This window comes from Zea mays, chromosome 2 (genome assembly GCF_902167145.1).
Source record: "Zea mays cultivar B73 chromosome 2, Zm-B73-REFERENCE-NAM-5.0, whole genome shotgun sequence".
NCBI classification, from domain to species: Eukaryota; Viridiplantae; Streptophyta; class Magnoliopsida; order Poales; family Poaceae; genus Zea; species Zea mays.
This window is the reverse complement of record NC_050097.1, coordinates 56,894,305-56,910,098: the sequence shown is the minus strand read 5'-3', so window position 1 is coordinate 56,910,098 and position 15,794 is coordinate 56,894,305. Positions and strand designations below refer to the sequence as shown.

Genomic DNA, 15,794 nt, shown 5'->3' with positions numbered 1-15,794 from the left:
ATATGAATGGAAGAAAAAAAATTGCGACGACAGGTACAGTGTGTGCTCGCAGAGATAAGGAAAACAAACAAAGAAACTATTTAAATATATTTTCAATATAAACATCCTGATGTTAGAGGGCAAAAAAAAGGCTGGTCACATCTAACTGAATGCTTGCGTTTTTTTACCTTGTCACAACCATCCAGCAAAAAAAACACACACACACAGAGCACAAGTGTTTGGACTTGAACTGACTACTACAGATCATCTCTTCATGACAAGGTTCATGATCTAACAAATGCTTACATAAAAAAGAATTTCTAGTAACTCCGCCCAGAAAAACGAGAGAGAGAAAAAAAAACTTCAAGACGTTAGCAGGTTATCTATCATCAGTCGCCAACCACGGCTGCTGCGCCTCCACTGACCAGCAGCCCAGACCGGTGACGGAGCTCACAGCCTGACGGGCAAGCCGTAGTTGGGAAAAGACCGGATGACGCCATCGCGGCCGGCGGTCACGATGACCGTGCTCCACGCGGCGGATAGCATGGAGAGGCAGTCGTCCAGCCGCGGGCTGCTTTCCACAGGCTTCGCTGCAGAAAGGAGCTTCTCCTCGGGCCACGTCGCCGACCCCTTGCTGCTGCTGCCGCCGCCGTCCACGAACGGCCACGGCCCGGGGGCCGACTGGCGCAGGATGGGCGCGCTGGCGGATTTCTCGGCCACACAGGCAGGTTTCGCGCTCGCGTGCCCGTCTTGTTGCCGCACTCCCGGCCATGGCACTGCGGTCGTCACGTCCTTGGAGAAGAACAGCTCGCACGAGTGGACTGGCTTTGCGTCGTCTCTCGAGTTGGCCAAGTCCCAGATGTAGACGTTGGAATCTTTGCCGGCCGATATGAGGTATCTCTCGTCTGATGTTAGAGACGGTAATGACAGAGCCTTCGACTTCCAAGGCCCTGTGTCAGAGACAAAGTAAACAAGAAGAAGAAGAAGAATCTATCAGTAACTGAAGCCTGCAGGACGCGTAACATGGGTTGAAACATGATGAGTTTTCTGCTTTCCGTGTGAATCTAATCTACCTTCAAACTTTTGGATGGTATCACCATTGGCAACTCGGATTTTGGAATCTCCTGATGTGATTATAACCCTGTTGGAACCAATTGCACATAGCTGCAACAAGGCAGAGATCACGAATTAGCGATTTCATATGATTTAATAATTGCGAGAATACTAGTGCTGCCACCAAGGGAGAAATGAACCTTTAGGCTGTTGATCCGACAGGCAGCTGACTTTTTCTTCCCTTGCACAAACAATTCTTTCTCTAGCTGGATGCTTTCACCTGAACAGGGAAATTGAACCACTCCATCTTAGTACTGAATTATTCGTAAACGTATTTGGCGATCACGATGGTTCACTACTACACAAGTTGGAACACTCAACATAAGTGGAATTACATTAAGGACTAGTTTGGGAACTACATTTTCCCATGGGATTTCTATTTTCCCAAGGGAAAATGGGAAAACTAGCCCTAAAGAAAAAAAAAAGACCTTGATGTACCTGATTGATCATAGAAACGACATGTGCCTGCAATCGTGCCAACAATAAAGCCCTGGTTTGCAAAAGCGTGAATTAGAATCGAGTTACTGGGAAAAAAAATAATATGCAACGACAATTGTATCTGATTCACACCTTTCCATCCGGTTGGTAACTCAAATCAGTTATGATATTTCGCGTATCGGCCCAGTCAGTTACTCGCTTGTCCAACACGTCCCAAATGCGCACTTTACCATCTACTGAACCGCTGATGAAGTATTTCTCATCAATAGGGTTGAACTGAACACATGTTACTGTTATCAGTTACAAAGGAACACAAAAGGGGAGTCAGGTTCTTATCCAAGGAAAAAATATCTAAGCTCTTAGTATGTTTCAATGTACTGAGAACATCAGAAAGTCTTTCTCAACATCACAAATGATGCGACACATTGAGCAATGATTCCAATTAAGCTTTGAAAACATGTCATAGTTTACTGATATTCTGCTTACCATAGTCTTTGTGTTTGAAAACTGCAAGACAACCATCACAGCCGGGTTTCCATAAGCGCACTGTCTTATCTTTGGATGAAGTTAAGAGATACTGCAGTCAAACCAAGGCAAAAAAAACAAAAGGGTAAGCAATTTAACAGGGAAATAGCACTAAATAATATTCCCTCCATTTTAAATATATGATGTTTAGTGACAAACTACTTAGTTTATTTTTTGAACTAATTAGCTTATCCTAAGAACCATATATTTAAAAATGGAGGGAGTATCTGTTCATCTTTAGGTTAAGTGGCCTGAGCAAGATATGTGACTTAGGCAGAATGCAAAGGAAGACTTACATCTGATTTGGACCATGCCAGATCAAGGATATCACTTGTATGGCCACGGAATTCATGTAATGGAGTCTCTGATATACGAAAAACCTTATTGGGTATAACTGCAAGTGCCTGGTTCTGCCCCTTTTCTATACTTGTCTTAAAGACCTGAACTTTCTCCACTTTTTCATAGGGGTCCTCTCCCCTATACAACTTAGGAGATGCTTCTACTTGTATGATTTGCCATATCCGTACAACACAATCCTCACCACCACTTGCTAAATACCAGCCAGATGGGCTGAATTTCATGACCCGAATTGAACCCTTGTGAGCTCTGATTTCTTGATCCATGTAGACAGCAGAGAATTCAAGGAAATTTTTCTTCCGATGTTGAACTCTTGTTCTGGTTGGTATACTATTTGTGCAGTTTTTCACATGGACATCATACTTGCACACGCTACCAAAGCTTCTCTTTATCATGAATTTCTTCCACAAGCTTTTGGCATCCATTTTCTTAGCACTTTTCGTTTCTTTTGCAGGACTTTTACCACACCCCCTCCGAACTAAATTTTGAACAGCCCGAGAGAGGCCAGGCAAACTCTGGAACTCCAGAAGAGACATCACCTTATCTGATCCAACCTCCTTGAGCATGTCAGTTATACTGCTATGTCCACCCTTGACAATATCTCTCTTTCTACTATCCATATCCCTTATGCAACAGGCACCGTCAAACTCCGATTCATTGTCACAAACAGATGAATCCACGGAAGAATGGCAACTGGCCGTTCTCACCTCCATGCCAGTGGAAGACTCAACGGCTGTGATTTCACCATGGCATTGAAAAGAATCTGTTCTACTAGACACGAAATCATCGAATCCCATTCCCTTGAGGAACCTTTGCCGCCTTTCTTGAACGCTCATCGGCTCGTTTGCCCAAATCTCATACTCAAATTTCACCACTGAAACTTCATCGCTGGTGCTGCAATCCTCTGAACATGAAGGTTCCCCTGCAGATCGAACATCTTCAAATGCGTCAAAGAAAACATCATCACTGTCTGGTTCAGAACTTGGCATCTTCAGTGGATTTGATTCAGCACCAAACACTGTACTGACAAGGAGGGGCTCTAGCAGTCAGTGAAGGCAGTGGGTGGGGGGGTATCAGACTGTTATCTGCAATCGACAATGCAAATATGAGGCTTTGGTAAAGGAGGAAAAAGGACGGTGACGCGAGAAGAAGACGGAGCAGCACCCCCAGAAAATGACTCCCAGTAAAAGTACGAGCAAGCGAATATTTTTTAAGAGAAAATTTCCAAAGCTCGGTGTTCTTATTCGCACGCACCAAAAGTAAATTCTGCTTACATTAAAGATACATACGAGTAGGACTATTAAGCAAAGCAGGATGATGTAGCTAGGTCAATTACTCAAAAAAAAGGTATACACAAAGCAAAGTATGAAGGTCTGCATAAAATGGTACTGCAAAACAAGAGATACCCAAAAAAGTTTAGTTCGGAAGCAGTTCGCCGAAAGCAGTTCACTGTTTACAGTACCACGAATGACGAGAGGAAAGTTCGCCGAGATGGGCCAAAAGCGCGGCAGCATATAGCAAGATACTCAGACCGAACTGAAAATCCTCACTCGCGGAGCAATGCAAACCACTGCCATTTCAAGCAAATCAAAGCAATTGCTAGTAAATACAGCAGTGCTCACCAGGCCCACAACTGTGAACTGACACAGGTTGTCAAGAACAAAGCAAACGAAAAGAAAGCACAAGGCTAACCACCACTAAACTAATATGGCGGCCGAGGTTAACCTTAATCCCCGACCCGGCCTCTGTCGTGCACTCCTGACGATGCTCACCACCAAGGCAACAACTCGACACCCGTACACCTGAAGCCGCCGCACATAGGGAATCCCACCGGACGGACGGAGCAACAACAACCCACACGGATCCCGAGAAACTGGAGGAGCAGCAGCGAAAAACAGCGCGGAAAGGCTAGCGACAATGAAGACGCTCGGAAGTAAAAAAAAAAGGATTCTCTCGACTAGGGTAGTGTCCCGTAATAAAAAAAAAACAGCCTCTGCCGCGCCCCGCGCACTGTGCCGTAGCGTACCGTGGATGGGAAAGCGGGGAGGGGGGGGAGCAGGGGGGCCTGCCGGCGGCTCTACGCGTCTGCGGCTCTACGCGGCCCGGCCGGCAGGCGTAGGGGCGTAGTAAACTTAAACTCCGCTCGCTCGCTCTTCCCGCGTAGTAGTACTACATGGCCACTAAAGTTGCGGCCTTTCAGTCCAGAGGAACTGCTCCGGTGGAGAGAGAAACAAAATTACGGCAGAACCTAATTCCTACATATATGCAGAAATGCAGAGTCGAAGTCTCAAAAAAACAACAACAACAACAACACAAGTTTAGATACCCTTCCGTGAACCGAAATAATTGACTACTGGTAGCGTTGGATTGTTTGACAGAATATGAACAGAAGGCGAAGCGCTTGGTTCGGTTGCATGTGCTCTGCGGGTCACCGCGCCAATACAATTCGGCCTCCGGTCCTCCCAGTCCCAACCGGAGGAGGATGTGTTAATAATAAATGTGGCTACGGCTTCCGTTCGAAAGGGCGACGCCGCTCTAGGTCCATTCCCGACCCGACCCGACCCGACCCGACAGAAATTCGAAAGCGAAAACGGAGGCGCGCGGAGTCAGGGGTCAGGGCGACTTTTTCCCCTAAAATCCAGCGCTGGTATCCGGGGCTTATTTTTGCATGGTATTGGGTAGTACTCACCACTCTGTATTTGATGTGAATCAAATGTGGGCGACGCGCCGCGACGGTGCTCTTTCGGAGCAGCTCGAACCGTTCCAATCACTCACGCGCGCAACCAAACCGATCGAGATGGTAGGTAAAAAAACAAAAACAAAAAAAAACAAAAAAACCAGACGGGCGGAGCGGAGAAGCCAAAGCGGATCGCGGCGCCTAAAACGGAAGAGAGAGCACCGAGAATTCAGAGGCACGGCACTCACCCGCCGCGAGAGCACTCGACGGAGGGCTCTCCCGAAGCCGCCGGCGCCGCCGCCGACCTCCTCCCGCCGGCACGCGCCATCCCGGTTGCGGCCTGGATCGGAGGCCTTCGGCGGGAGGGTGTTTGGAGGGGACAGGACAGCGGGAATCGGAGGCGGGCGAGCTTGGGGGATGGGAAGGATCGGGCGCTCCTGTTGTAGTATTGGACGCGTCCTCTGCTCCGGACCCCGGCCGCCTCGTTTGCTCCGGTCTCCGTCCGTCCGTCCGTCGTCTCTGGTGGTCTTGGTTTCCAAGGCGGGCGTTTTGTCTCCGTCTCTCAATTGGCAGGCGCTCTTATTATGCTGGGCGGGCGTGGGCTGACCCCCGACGCGGTCTTCCAATTGGCCGCGTGGCGTCGCTTTCTCGGGGCCGGACTCGGGCCAGGGTGGGCCGGCTCGCCGGCCCCTGGATTCCTGTGCTACGACTCTTCTCCCTATCAGAGCATGTCCTTTCGTCATCAGATAAAAAAAAAATTGACGAAAGGCGACGAGGTCGTACCAGCAGCGACATGTCGTTCGCTAGGGCAGGGCACTGGTTCAGATAAAAAAGGAGCCAGAAAAGTTACTGGAACCTTACGTTACTACATACTTGTTGGCATCTCACCATACAAAAAAAAAACAGCGCAAGGCATCCGAAGCACTGATCCATCCTGCAGACGAAATAAAGCGTGATCCCCGTGTGCAAGTAGTCCAGACTGCATCGCATCACAGGTGCATGTGGTGGTGGAAGAAGGGAACTAGTGGCCTGGATTAAATCAAGTCACGAATCGCCCACCGTCGTCGTCTCCCAGCTCTGCCGAGTCCTGATGACCGAACCCACTTTTTAGGCTGTCAAAGGACATGAATGAATACATACTTTTGCATCCGAGCACGGGGCAAGCAAGGTCACGCTTTTGCCGATTGTTCTTCCTACCAGGCTACCACGGGCACACTAACTAGCTAGCAGCACTTTACACGGGAAACGGAATGGTGTGCACTAGTAGCATTCTTTTTTTTTCTCTTCCAGGTGCTGTTTATGTTAACATATAGAGATTAAGCCCAACAATGAACCGAGATACTGCTGTATGTATGATCCAGCAGTTTACGAGCATACTCTGATTGATTGATTAGCAAGCCAAAAGTTCCCTGGCTTTGGTGGTGCTGGCCTTCTAGTTTGCTGCTTCGGTATTTGTAACATGTTGCCAAATGGGCTGAACATAATTCAGCAAACCAAAAACAAGTGCCAAGTGGGGAACAATTGCGCTGCGCACCTGAGTTGAACAATTGGTGCTGTGACAGGAGAAGCGAGCAGCAGGTGCCAGGCTGCCAGCCGGCCGGCCGGCCGGGCAGCCGGCGCCCGGCGGTCGCTGGTCCGGATTCAGGAGGCAGGGTCTGCTGCCCCGGCCGTCGCAGCCACGGACACGGTCGGGGACTCGGGGTAAAGGTTAAGGCCTGCGCTGCAGATGACCCTAGCTACTGACGCCTACTGTACCAATTTATAGTAGTACACGTTTAACTAAGGCTTGGAACACCAAACCAACGAACAGAATAGACAGATCGTCAGTATCGGGATTCGGGAGTGCTCTTGTTACTGTAACCAACTGAAGGAATAGCATTGCTTAAGCCCTATGTATGCAGTATGCGTATGAGAAGCAAAGTCAAAGCCTCGCTTCGTAGTTCTTCCTTCTTATTTTTTATATAAAAAAAGAGGCGTACTTTGTCTCTTCTGCCCCCACACCATGTAAACAACGCCTGAACATGTGGCCGTGAACTTGCCAGGAGTTGGGTTGCAAAGGAAGATATGAGATGGTGGGGGTGGGGGGGGGGGGGGGGGGGGGGGGGGAATGGATTCGTTAATGCCTACTACTAGTCTACTACTGTAGAAGGATTCGACGCCTTTTGCATGGATATCTGTGCATTAACTCCGAAAAGTTCGGCAACATGCAACTGCAATGTCGCCGATCCGGCGATTCTTCGTCGGCAACGACTTTGTTGGAGTTTATCTTTTTTATATATAAAAACTTTTAAAACTTAAAATTGTTTTCTCAGTGTTGACCGATCTCATGCTTCTTTTACGGCGCCGTGAAGGGAACACTATCTCTAAGATCGCTCGTCCTCAGTCCTAACCCACACGGGGTGTGTTTGGGGCAAGTTTAAAATTTTAGGCAACGATCACTTGACTGCCCGTCCAATCGATCTCGTCGTCTATTACAATCCTACAGCGATCTCCACTGTATATAAGAAAACGATGCATTTCTCTCACGTAGTTAATACCGAATTAACTTGTTATATAGATATGGTGATTTTCGTGCATTAAGCGCTCGCCTTTGACATTAATTTAATCTTCGAAGTGCAGAGCTGTCTGACGTTCCAAAAAAAAAGCTTTATAGGCAATATATAATAGTAGCTTTGTTGATGTAATAATGAAATCTAACGAGAATTTTGGTGGGGTCAGACCTTAAGAGACGGTCCATGAATTTTGGTTTTTGTGGCTAGTTGCTATGGACCTATCATGTTGATTTAATGTACCAAATAATTAGAGACGTCTAAAATAAGTGGTGATGATTTAGGGCCCGTTCGTTTTATCTGGAACCGGCGACCAGAATAATTTTGGGTGGAATGATTCGCTAATTTGTGTAACTTTAATAAGCCGGAACGGTTTTTACCTTCAATCCTGGCTAGCTAACCCAACACGCACTTAATATGTGCACTAAAATTCCTCGCGCGAGCCAACGATGATCGGTGAGGAGGGAAACGTGCTGGTGGGCACCGTCCTGGTCGCTCGCTCGCCCGCCCGGGCGAACAGAGGCGGAATGGACTCCAGTATTCCACTCACCGGCGATGAGAAGACGTGTACCTTACGTCGGGCATGCTGCGCGTCCCAAAGTCTCCCGGCACCCTGGCAAGTGCGCAAGAGGATCTAGCACTTAATCGGCTTGTTCGCTGCGGCTTGCTGCGGCTGCAATCCGGCTGCGGCTGCGGCTTCTACAGTATTTTTCTCTCTATGGATTGCAGCTGCAGCAGTCCAAACAGCTACAACAGTGTCGGCTTGCAGCCTGCCGAACACGCCCAATGTTTCAACTTGCATCTAGCAGCATACCTTACACGCTTACCATTTACCAGATTGGTTAACTCGTCGAAATTGTTCCAAACTTTGGATCTCTTCCTTGAGCCGCCACCAACAGAGGCAGTGGTAGATGCTGGTGGGCTCGTGGAATCCGTAGCAGTGCCTATTCTAGAGCCGACAAAATCCTCAAGCTCGATAGGATCTAAATGAGTGACACCAACACCCATTAAGGCTTGTCTAGCATCCATCGCCTCATTGTGGTCCTCAAGCTGTCGCTCCTCCTCCTCTGCAGCCGGGTCAAGATCCATAGCCTTGAGACCTTGACCTCGACAACGAGCACGAGGAGCACAGCTGGAGCCGGCTGCCCGGCTCCTTGAGTCCTCGACCTCTCGCACACGTCTCCGACTCCTCAACGACTACGCGACACCGGATTTCACCGATACCTACGTTGAGGAACACACCGGAAGGATTAGAATTAGGAGTAGGGCCCGAGGAACACACCGATAGGAATAGGGATAGGAGTAGAGCCTGAGGAACTCACCTTGTGCAGTAGGAGCACCGGAGACGACGGACGATGGGTGGGATCCGTGGAGCGAGGAACACCGGAGGGGATTAGGGTTAGGGAGAGGACCAGGAGAGGAAGGTAAGGACAGAGAGGAAGTATAGATGTCCAAGCACGGCGGCGGCGACCGGCGGGGAACTGAGTCCAAGCACAGGAGACACCGGCGCCCGATGGTGAACCGCAGATCCGAGAGGGGAGAGGGGATTAGGGTTTGGGCGGAGTCGTAGAGAGAGCGAGCGAGGCGAGGACGAGAGCGCAAATGTGAGGCGAGAGCGTCAGAGCCGAGTCGAGGGAGTGGGGTGGGACGCGCGGCCGGTTAACATAAACCGGGCCACCGCGTGCCTCCTCCTCAAACGGACCGGGTCAGGCTAAACCCGGTGGGCTGATTTTCGTGGTCCAACCCGACTCGGCGAACGGACCAGGCTGGCCCAGACAAGATAGGAGCCGGGTCGTGCCGGTTCTTGGCCGGGCCAATTTCGTGCCGTGTCACGGGCGACCGGTGGGTCCGGCCAAGATGGACATCTATAAGCACAAATGGTGGCGGAGCGAGGACAAGGGGTGGATCCATGTGCAGCCAAACGTAGCGGCATGCTATTCTCTGCTAGCCAGCAGCACCGGTGCGTTGCCACTCTGCGTTCATACAGCTTTGCATTTTTTTTCAAAAAGAAAAAAAACCCAAATGGAGAAGGCGTTGTACACGCGAGTGGGAAGTTGCAAGTGGCGCCTGGCGCGCAGAGCACGTGTCGTGCTCGTGTGCCTCCACGACCCAAAGGAACCTCCTCTCCAGCGACGTCCACAACCACAACCACAGCCGCACGCTCGATCTGACACACAAAAGGATCCGCGCTGCTTGCGTGCGTGCGTCAGGTGGCGATTATTGGTTGCTCCCCCACCCACGGATTTATAATAACTAACAAAGAGTGTCGTCGTCGTCTTCACTTGGCCACGACTGGCCGGGGGTAGTAGGCGAGCAGATAGATGATCATGGAGCGTATCGGCTTTTGGCCATTGTTATTAACCATAAAATATACATCGTATCTGCAGGGAGCTAGCAGCATGCAGGATCGGAGCGTGATAGGGTCGCGAGCCCCGCGGGATCGTGTTTCGCCTGTCAGGATGATCCTGTACCAAATTGCTGGCTGGGGTGGGTGTCGACGTGTACTGGTAAGTGAATCTGCAAATATATTTAGTCCCCATTTGGTAGGGCTCTTGCTCTACCAGCCGTAGCCTGACTTTGGTTCATAAAAAAAGTTTCATCCTTATTTTAGAAAGGGCTCTAGAAAGAGGATTATGTTTGGTTTCAAATATAACTCCACATGAAGATTCTCCTACGATGTAACATAGGCGAAGAGAAAAACATGGGAGAGAAGCCGGTAGAAGCTTCTTTTTATGGCTCCTGGCTCTTACCGGTCTTTTTAGATGAGCTCCTCCGTGTTCTCTAAGAAGAGTTCATAAAAAATTCTCTACTTCAGTAATTTTTTTAAGAAGTCGTTAAAACAGCTCTATCAAAGGGGGTCTTGCTTGTGCTGAGCACCAATACCTCACTCTGAAAGTTTGCAGAATTAAACGAGATTGTGTACCAGTTGACGTCCTGGAGAGTAAGGGCCAAGGGGCACCTATAGCTATAGATGGCCAAACGGGCCGGCACGGCCCGACCCGGCACGACCCGTGTTCACCACAGCCCGTCAGGCCCACCTCACTAACCGTGTCGTGTCTAATGGGCCCACATGCCGCGGTAGCGGCCCAGGCACAGCCCGTCAGCCTGCTAGTCGTGTCGGGCCGGTCCGGTGGCACGTTGGCCCATCTGAGTATCTCTACTAATCCTTAAGACGATAGTGTAGACCAGGCACAACCGTGCCCCGCCTGTATCCCGACTGTCCGATTGCGTACATCCCCACCGTCCGATTGCGATTCCATCCTCGCTTGCGAGTCGCGCCGGATCCGCTCCCGCTCCCGCAGCCGCCTCCTTCCCCGCGCAGCCGCCCCCGCTTCCATCCCCGCCATGCGCGCAGCCGCCTCCTTCCCCGCGCAGCCGCCCCCACCTTCTTCCCCGCCATGCGCGCAACCGCCTCCTTCCCCGCTCATGTCGCTCTGCTTCGGCTCCTTCCCGTCGCCGTGGGCTCCTCCGTCGAGGTGGTCGAGGTCCTCCTCAAGACCCAGGACCTGGCGTACCTCGACCGGCCCCGCATGGCCTGCGGCAAGCACACCGTGTACAACTACTCTGGCATGTTGTGGTCGCACTACGGGCCCTACCGGCGCCAGCTCCGCGAGCTATGGGTCACGGAGCTGCTCAGCGCGCGCCAGCTCCGCCTCACGGAGCGCGTGCGCGTCGAGGAGGTCCGCGCCATGCTGCGCGACCTGCACCCGGCCACGAGCACCAGCACGACGGCGGTGGTGCTCAAGGAGCGTCTACTCATGGTGACGCTCAACGTGATCTCGCGCATGGTGCTGGGCAAGAAGTACGTGGGCGAGGATGGCGCCAGGCCGAGCGCCGCGACCACGTCCGAGGAGTTCAGGTGGATGATCGAGGAAATCTTCTTCCTCAACGGCGCGCTGCACGTGGGCGACATGGTGACGTGGCTCGGCTGGCTCGACGCGCACGGGTACGTGGGCAGGATGAAGCGGCTGGCCGCGAAGTTCGACCGGCTCATTGAGCACGTGCTGCGCGAGCACGGCGAGCGGCGGCGGCGGGAGGGCGACGCGTTCGTGCCCGGGGACATGGTCGACCTGCTGCTGTATCTATGTTTAATAATCACATATTTTGCCGTCACTATTGTACTCACGCCGCCCGTCGTCAGGGCTCTAAGTCCATTGGAGGATTGCAATTTGTGTTCCGTGGCATCGCACGGGCACGTTCCTAGTATTGTATAATTTAGCAAAAAATGTTGTGTCGGGCCGGCCCAGTGGCACGTTGGCCCATCTGAGTATATTGTATAATTTAGTAAAAAATGTGTAGTTGTAGAGGTTTGAACCCACATCCTAGTGTATGAGATATTTAAATGCACCCATCTAGCCAATGCAAACTGCGGTTTTATTATGTTACTAGGTGGATGCCCGTGCGTTGCAACGGGAAGATAAAATATCACAATAACTCATGTACAAATGTGTTATAATATTATAGAAAAAGGTTACAAATGTGTTATAATGTTTAGGAAAGAAAACAAAGCCACTGCCTGTGCATTCACTGGGACCTGAAAACATTAGGTGGACTAACCTCTCCACAGGACGAAAAGGCAATATAGTTGCAATTGCAAGCACACAAAAAAGTGGTCTGCACAAGAAAGTGTATATCATGGCAGATGTTCTTCGGACTTGAAAAATAATACACGAGAAAAAGAAGACATGGAAAATATGTAGTTCTACACGCATATTGTTGATGCACCATCGGTATTGCACGAATCAACTTGTCTTACAATTTCTAATAATAGTCAAATATGTCGACAACCGTACATTAATCTAATCTTTTTTAGCGATACTGATAAGTCGTTGTTGTATGTTTGGAGGGATAGCATAGCGGCATGAATTCTCCTCGTAACTTAATAGATCAATTACAAAGTTCCTTCGAAGAATCTTTGTATCCTACACACAAAGACATAAGAGAACAATACGTCAAATTTATATTATGTAACTGAAATGTATGTTTAAACATGAACCAAACGTACTCCACTCACCCTATTAAATTCCATTCGTCTACCACTCCCCCACATGACCATAGCTTGTAGAACGAAGTAGCTTGTATTAACCCTACAGAATAATGTTTGGCCAACTATATTATATACAATGGTTATCATAGAAAAAATTTAAACTGTTGAGAATATGGTATTAAGAAAATACCCTTTTAAGTCCAATGGAAGACCAGACCGAATTGTATGTTCCCACTTAAAAATATCATGTGCCCATCCAGAACGTTTCTTATTGTAGGCAATCTTATATTTCTTAGAGGCCATGATAATTGCTTCTGCAAACCTCTTGTATGGCATGTGTTTACACCAATCTTCAGTGGGTGTAAAGTCCATAAAAGTTACGTGCTTTTTACCATGATCGATTATAAAAAGTGCGTAGCATCCGTTGAATTTCCATGGCATAAGAACCTACAAAATACCAGTCATTAGGATTGCAACGAAGTGCCTTTTATAAATACATTCGAAATGAACACATACTTACATATTTACAACCAGTGATATAATAGTTCAATGAAGGCCAACAGTCGAGTGTTTTGGCTAACTCTTCTGCTGTAGGATCCTGATGGTACTTTGCAAGTTTACCAAAACCAACCATTCTCTAGATAAATATATATACATGTCCACATTAGGATTATATGTATAGATACAATATATTACTACATTATTGATTGGAAACAAACTTACCCAGAAGCGCATGTCCATATAATGTTTTTTATCCTTTATCATTTCATCTTTCGACATATGTGACTCTTTAATGGCCAACAATCGAACAGCCATGTCAAAACATTTTAGAGTCATATCTAGATTTACCCTTAATACGTTTTGCAGGTCTTTGACAGATATTTCTATCTTAAAAGGGTTGAAACTTCGCACCCATGTCATCCTGTAATGCAACATGACAAAAGTATATATCAAAACTTTACGTAGTTGGTACATATAAAATAGATAAAACAATGAGCACTTACTCTAATGTCGTATCATCTTGGATTGTCATGATGCAATCACATAGAACATCTATTAAATCGGCTTTGGTCACTGGCATGTCCTTTGTGGAAAGGCCACTCAGTAAAAACTCATTAGTGCACTCATCGGTCGGGATTTTTATAGGAGTTCTTTTATCCCAATCATGAACAAACCACCTTTCTAAGTCTGCTTGAGTGATGGGGCCATCACCATCTTCCATCAATACTTTGTTTTCTTCAGATACACAAGGTAGTTTCCTCTTCTTAGGATTTGTGGGACTATCTAATATCTGAACATCAGAGGAGCATCCAGCATCGACTTCTTTGTCATACTTGTATAACGGACACCCCTTTCTCTTGTTTATATCTGAGGATAGTAATATAGCAGCCAATTTTTTCCTAAAGTGTGACATGTCGTCCTGCAAATAAGAAACAATTTATTTAGCAATTATATGTATCAATTGGATTGACATAATAATAACAGAAGACAGCAAACAAATATTCATGTTATAGCCACATGTAATGTCATAGTAGTAATAATATACCTGGGTAAAATTATCAGATAGTTCATCCCCTGTCCAGTACTCGATATAGTTTAGTAGAAAGAGGCCACACGAGGAGCTACATCAACCAGATGATAAAATGTGAAGATTAACAGCAATGAATATTAATAGCAACACATAAGAATATATGGTGTACCTATCTGTTTGCTTTGCATATTCCATTTCTATTTCTTTAAGTGGCCAAGAAGCAACTCGGAGGTCTGGCCACCTATGATCTGTTAACTCCTTACGCTGAGATACCATATCAATTTGTCTTTGGAGTCCTTTTATCTTTATTATTATTATAAAAACATAGAATTAGAAGTTGAGAGTTTAAGTTAATAAGGGATTCGTAATTGTTGAGTTTGTATAAACTCACAGTGGCAATGAGGTCATTGCGACCGGATGATGTACCAAGTGAGTCGAGCACTTGTATCTCCATATTTCTTGCATTGATCACAGCAAGATACCAGTGCATTTCTCGGATATTTATTGGAATAAACACCTACAAGTCAATTATAAATATTGCATAATAATACATGTAAACACTAACCGTGTAGATTGCAATCTCGTATTTACCATGTCATGGTCTAGATAAAGTAAAACTCTTCTTTCAGCGCTAGATATTTGTGCCATGTCTTTACTTGGATATAACTCATCTGTTTTAGTTTCAACATCACCGTCTCGCTTTAGAAAGTTGAACTGAAAAGCATTTTCTATGTGTACACGACCTCCAGATCGGCATTTTAGATGCTCTTGAGCTTTTATTAAATTTATGTAACAGTCTATCACCTGCAAGTATGTAAGTTATGGCTTAAAATACCAGGGTGAGTATCTTGGAAGTGTGGTGCTCCTAGCTAGTTGAATTATCATGAATTACCTCATCACCTAGATATGCGTCCGGTTGAAATAGGCATTCCATCCACTTCCTTTCCACAAAAGCATCATCAATAAGCACGACTTCTACCCTTGGTTCACAAGGGATTTCTTTAATCCAATCGATGAGTGCAAGATCACCCTGCGTGCAAATATAATCTACGAACGAAACAGTCATGAGATCAAACATGAATCACTTGCAATAAAAACAATACAAATTGATGCAGACGATAGTATGGAAGTTATCATACCTTTCGGAACTATTGTAGTAGTCACCGATTTTTTTGGCTTGTTATGAGACAAGGACATTAGTAGAGATTCATCTATAGATAATGTATTATCTCTTTGGATGATTGTAAGTGCAACATTTTCCTCTTTAGATTCCATCCACAGGAGACAAAAACCTATAATCATTGTTACTATGTATTATTTGATACACGATTCAAATGTTTCTACTATAACCAGCTAAACAATTTTACATGCATTAGTGATAACATAATAATGAAAAATTAATATTGCAAATAAAATGATATAAAATATGATATAAAATAGGACGGCGTCGCCATGAGGCCGCTCGCACGAACGCGCACATGTTCTGCAAGATGCTCACGATATCCGATACCAGCACACACATCTTTAGAAATATAGTGTTCACATACAGTGTTGGCCGAGTTCACATACATTATACCAAAAGAAATAAATTCACAGTCCAGCTACGTCGTAAGGACCTCCTTATAGACAATATTCTTT

General features: G+C 47.2%; 2 protein-coding genes and 1 pseudogene across 2 annotated transcripts; 1 reads left to right on the top strand and 2 right to left on the bottom strand.

Annotated features, from left to right (window-relative positions):
- Window positions 1–250: 250 nt before the first annotated feature.
- On the bottom strand, window positions 251–5,621 carry LOC100281427 (uncharacterized). Its single transcript, NM_001368010.1, has 8 exons — window positions 5,338–5,621; window positions 2,352–3,497; window positions 2,017–2,107; window positions 1,663–1,820; window positions 1,531–1,582; window positions 1,233–1,312; window positions 1,053–1,143; window positions 251–929 (listed from the first exon to the last, which is right to left on the bottom strand). The coding sequence occupies exons 2-8, from the start codon at window positions 3,399–3,401 to the stop codon at window positions 430–432; spliced, it is 2,022 nt and encodes a 673-aa protein (NP_001354939.1). The 5' UTR covers window positions 3,402–3,497; window positions 5,338–5,621; the 3' UTR covers window positions 251–429.
- A 5,362-nt stretch (window positions 5,622–10,983) lies between these two features.
- LOC103648666 (trimethyltridecatetraene synthase-like) lies at window positions 10,984–11,852 on the top strand (annotated as a pseudogene).
- Window positions 11,853–14,193: 2,341 nt separating this feature from the next.
- On the bottom strand, window positions 14,194–15,506 carry LOC118476234 (uncharacterized). The gene is made up of 5 exons (XM_035965060.1): window positions 15,296–15,506; window positions 15,049–15,203; window positions 14,748–14,960; window positions 14,548–14,673; window positions 14,194–14,247 (listed from the first exon to the last, which is right to left on the bottom strand). The coding sequence occupies exons 1-5, from the start codon at window positions 15,456–15,458 to the stop codon at window positions 14,194–14,196; spliced, it is 711 nt and encodes a 236-aa protein (XP_035820953.1). The 5' UTR covers window positions 15,459–15,506.
- Between the last annotated feature and the right edge of the window lie 288 nt (window positions 15,507–15,794).

What these genes read in the sequence shown, in the direction of transcription:
- LOC100281427 (NM_001368010.1), bottom strand. Translation starts at nt 3,401, where the DNA reads ATGCCAAGTTCTGAACCAGACAGTGATGATGTTTTCTTTGACGCATTT. An exon ending in TGGCATGGTCCAAATCAGAT is followed by an intron (nt 2,108 to 2,351) that starts GTAAGTCTTCCT and finishes GTTTGACTGCAG; the next exon opens with TATCTCTTAACTTCATCCAA. An exon ending in GTTACCAACCGGATGGAAAG is followed by an intron (nt 1,583 to 1,662) that starts GTGTGAATCAGA and finishes TTTGCAAACCAG; the next exon opens with GGCTTTATTGTTGGCACGAT.
- LOC118476234 (XM_035965060.1), bottom strand. Translation starts at nt 15,458, where the DNA reads ATGATTATAGGTTTTTGTCTCCTGTGGATGGAATCTAAAGAGGAAAAT. An exon ending in ACGCATATCTAGGTGATGAG is followed by an intron (nt 14,961 to 15,048) that starts GTAATTCATGAT and finishes ACATACTTGCAG; the next exon opens with GTGATAGACTGTTACATAAA. An exon ending in GCAATGACCTCATTGCCACT is followed by an intron (nt 14,248 to 14,547) that starts GTGAGTTTATAC and finishes TGGTTGATGTAG; the next exon opens with CTCCTCGTGTGGCCTCTTTC.